Consider the following 4007-nt stretch of genomic DNA (forward strand, 5'->3'; position numbering starts at 1 on the left):
ACTTCCACCAACCTTCCAATCACGTCTTACTAATCCCTATTGCGGACATGTTTACTTTTCCCCTGCTCTCACTAAACCCAAGGGTTTCAAGGAGTCCAGTGGTGCCTAAATCGACCGCTGGGAAAATGTCTTCACATTCTAATAAAACATGCTCCATCGTTTCCCTAGCTTTGCCGCAGCATGCGCACGCTTCTTCTTTCTTTTATTTCGCTTAATAGGTGCGTGTTCTAAGGCATCCTGATCTCGCTTCGAAAAGTTATGAGCTTCTCTTTAAGTTATCATACATTTTTTTTCCTGATTTCGTTCTTTCCTCTTAAGTAGTTACTCATGGCAGGTTTATTTTCTATTGCCACCACCAATAAAATTATTTCAGCCTCTCTGACTTTCTGGTTGACGTTCTTTGCTGCTGTGTTGCTCACCCTGGAGGCTTTATTCAGTATACTAGAACCTCTAGCGGTGAAAGATTGAACTAGGGCAGTGGTCATGGCTCACCGGTTTTTAGCGCGACAGCAGGAGGCATGTGGAATTATGATGGTTGCCACTGGTGCTGCGGAAGCGTCCGTCAGGTGGGGCAGCTCAGCTGGCGGTGACAATTCACCTGGAACTTTGCCCAGGTCTTGCTGTGTCAACAACTTATCGATAAGTCCCAGTCCTCTAGATTACTCAACTGGGGAACAAATAAAGAAACCGGTCGAGCTCTCTCTAGTACCTGCTTGCGCAGTCGTCGTGGAACGCTGCAGGTGAGTGCGCTTTTGATTGCCTGGATCTCGTTCGCAGCAGTAAGTGAAATTGGAGGCTTCCGTTGAAATTTGCTTCCGCGCGACGCTTGCATTTTCGCTAGCACATTTGCCATTTGGCAATAGTGGTCTGAGAGTGGTCGAGTAGCTATGTTTCATTATCTCTTCCTGATTCGAAGTTCAATATTCGCCGCAGGTATCTTGTTCACTCCTGGAGGTTATACGGCACCCATTCTAGACCGCGAAAAGGTAGCATCGCTCATTGCATTGACAGTGAGGCAGCGTGGAATTTATAAGCTAGTAACTATTTTGACGGGATGGGGCTTGTATGCAGAAGATACAGAGAGGGAGCGTTCATTTTTAAGGGACTGAATAGCAAGTTGTGCTCGCTATTTTCCACCTTGCTTTCAGGCACAGATTATGGGAAACAAGAACCGTCAACCAATGTACCAAGATGTAAATGGCATCCGTATTCCACTTGGCTTTGACCCCACCAAGCTGCTCTCTTGCTTGGAATACAAGGCTTCTGCTGGGGACATCTTCATCGACACTTTTCCAAAATGTGGCACAAACTGGACAAAACGCATCGTTCAACTTCTTGTGGATGAGCACACCACTAAGGAGAGTGACTACGGCTTGTCCACTTCCTTCTTTGAGATGGTTGGCAAGGACACCATAGCTGCTTTACCAGAGCCCAGGATCATTACTACTCACCTTGCTTACGAGCTACTCCCAAAGCATGAGCAGGCGAGATACATATATGTTGTGAGAAACCCCAAAGACTGTTGTGTTTCTTACTTCCACCACACAAAAAAGACAAAGATTTACAACTTTGAGGATGGGACATTTGATGAGTATTTGCAACTCTTCATTAAGGGAGCAACAAGTTTTGGGGACTACTACAGCCATCTTGTCTCCTGGTATCCACATGTTGATGAACCAAATGTGCTTTTCCTAACCTATGAGAGCATGAAGAAGGATCCTGCATCTGCTGTACTCAAGATCGCCAAGTTTATCGGTGTTAAAGACCCTGAGCTACTTTGTGTTGACTCAAAAAAATTCCAGGAAGTAGTAACGAACAGCAGCGTTGACTGCATGAAGGAGTACCTGAACACCAATTACAAGAAGGCTCTTGGGAACCAGGATCCAGAAAATTGGACAGCTAAAAAGGATTACCCATTAAGCAGACCGCCGCCACCTCCTGAAGTTATGGTGCGTAAAGGCATCATAGGAGACTGGAAGAACTACTTTGACAAGGATCAGTCACAAGCCATTGAAACGGCTTTTGTGCAGAAGTGTGGTCATGTTGTGGACCATACAAAGCTCTGGGATCCGAAGGACTGGATACAAGAAGCTTGACACTTTTGCAAAATTCCAGGTGTGACCATTTTAAGGGTGTTCTCCGGCTAATAACAAAGTGTTGGGACCAATGTATGATATGCAATATTGCTTTGAATACTGTGGACAAATGCTCATTATGTTGACAACGATGTGAAACTCGTAGTGTAGAGGATGTTGCAGGTGCCGGAAAATGTGCAGTGCTGTTTTTCTCGCAATTAGCGAAATTGTGCATGGGTATCACCTGACACAAACTGATGGCTTTTCAAAAAATTGATTATTTTTGCTTGTGCAAGGTAGTTACTATAATACTCGCTATTAGAAGTGGCCTCTTGTCACAGTTCCTGCATACATAACACTTCTTAAAATGCCTTTAAGATAGCTATGGCATGAGAAATGAGGTCTGCTTAAGAAAAATGCACGCTACGTATGGTTTAGAGCCCTGAAGAGTGTCATAAATTACGGTCAACACTGGCGATGCATTTGAAAGAAACTGTTGTTTGCATTATTGCCACTTAATACTCATGTTAAGAAGAATAACATATTTTAAGAGCTCATTTTCGTGATAGTTCTGAGCATTCATTGTTCTGTTGTTTGTAATTGCTCAATCACACTTTTATGATATAAAACCACTGTGTGTGTACTATGTATCTGTTGTATGAATTGCACTCGATTTTCAAAATGTGACTTTTCTACTGATGCAGAAATTTGTGGTTCAGCCTTACTAACATTGTGCATCTTGCAACCACTAGTCGAGAAGCACTATTACGCAGAGAATGTAGGGGACAGAAATGTTGAATGTGGCTGATTGTGTAATGTTTTACATTGTCTTCATGTGCAAGAAGAAAAAGTATGTCATACTTCATAAGTCACTCAGCAGTCGCAGGAATTTCAGTTATGAAGGTTGGTGTGCGTAGCGTAAAGAATTTTTACCTCATTAATTTGTAAGTGTGTTTACATCTTGCGGCGAGGCATTTGTTATAGATGTGAAAAATGTGTGCTGTGATGTGATATTCAGGGAGGTCACTTGTTAACCCAGTGTCTCTCAACTTTTCATATACTCTCTATTTAAATTTTGTATTTAGGAACTAAAATAAAAATGATTTTTTTTTTATTTTCAGGTGTTTCTAGTGTCATCCTAGCAACTTTGTTTAAAATAAGTTCACTTCTATTTACTTCCATAATCACTGCTTTGAGAAACTGTTGAATCACAAACCTTGGTTTTTTGTAGTTGTATTCATTAAGCATTGTCGTTTAGTGTGCAAGTCCAGTATCACTTTTGCACAGTTCTTAAACAATTAGTGGAAAACATGGAAGTGACATCTTATAAGTGCACTCATTAGAGGGACAGAGAAGAGAGGCAAGACATGCGCTTATCTTCAGAGTGTGTTTGTGCCAAATGCTGCTGCTGAGTGTGGTTACGGGTCACAAAAAGAAAGGAATTTGGAAGCTGACACGTATAATCCTTCTGTATTTTTTGTGCCTGTATACTCTGAAAGCAATACTTACCTCAGCTACTTTACAAGACATGACACACTACCTTGAATTGTGATCATTGAAGCTGTATTTCAGGTGGGCCATGTTTTACGGTATTGCACTGATGTACCTGGTGCATCTCTGAAGCCATATTTAAGTTAAACTGCCATGTGCTTCGTTTTCTGTTGCTCTGGCAATTATCAAGCATTTCATAATAGAGAGTACTCTATCCATCTCCTGGAATCCATCAGTAGGAGACAGAAGACTGTTTTGCTAGAGCTGCCAAACCCCACAAAACTTGAAAAAAACTTCACTGCTTTCTGCCACATGTTAAACTCTAGCACCTTTGCATCCAGTCTCATGATAACAGCATGGCACTGGTGTGACCCCTTATTTCTAGTGCTTATTTTAAATCAGTTGATACAAACTGCATCATATTAAAAGGGAAACTTGATA

General features: G+C 41.8%; 1 protein-coding gene across 2 annotated transcripts; it reads left to right on the plus strand.

Annotated features, from left to right (window-relative positions):
- The first annotated feature begins 522 nt into the window (after positions 1–522).
- Positions 523–3189, plus strand: LOC135906859 (sulfotransferase ssu-1-like). Of its 2 annotated transcripts, XM_065438475.2 has the most exons (3): positions 523–740; positions 934–986; positions 1149–3189. In XM_065438475.2, exon 3 carries the CDS (start codon positions 1158–1160, stop codon positions 2094–2096), a length of 939 nt encoding a protein of 312 aa, XP_065294547.2. In that variant the 5' UTR covers positions 523–740; positions 934–986; positions 1149–1157; the 3' UTR covers positions 2097–3189. The 2 variants fall into 2 exon arrangements, with proteins under 2 accessions (XP_065294547.2, XP_065294546.2); XM_065438474.2 differs by lacking the exon at positions 934–986 and having other exon boundaries at positions 524–740.
- Positions 3190–4007: the final 818 nt, after the last annotated feature.

The sequence above is a fragment of the Dermacentor albipictus genome, chromosome 5 (assembly GCF_038994185.2).
Source record: "Dermacentor albipictus isolate Rhodes 1998 colony chromosome 5, USDA_Dalb.pri_finalv2, whole genome shotgun sequence".
In the NCBI taxonomy this organism is placed as follows: Eukaryota; Metazoa; Arthropoda; class Arachnida; order Ixodida; family Ixodidae; genus Dermacentor; species Dermacentor albipictus.

Bases quoted from the DNA above. Each gene is read 5' to 3' on its own strand.
- LOC135906859 (XM_065438475.2), top strand. From the start codon at position 1,158: ATGGGAAACAAGAACCGTCAACCAATGTACCAAGATGTAAATGGCATC.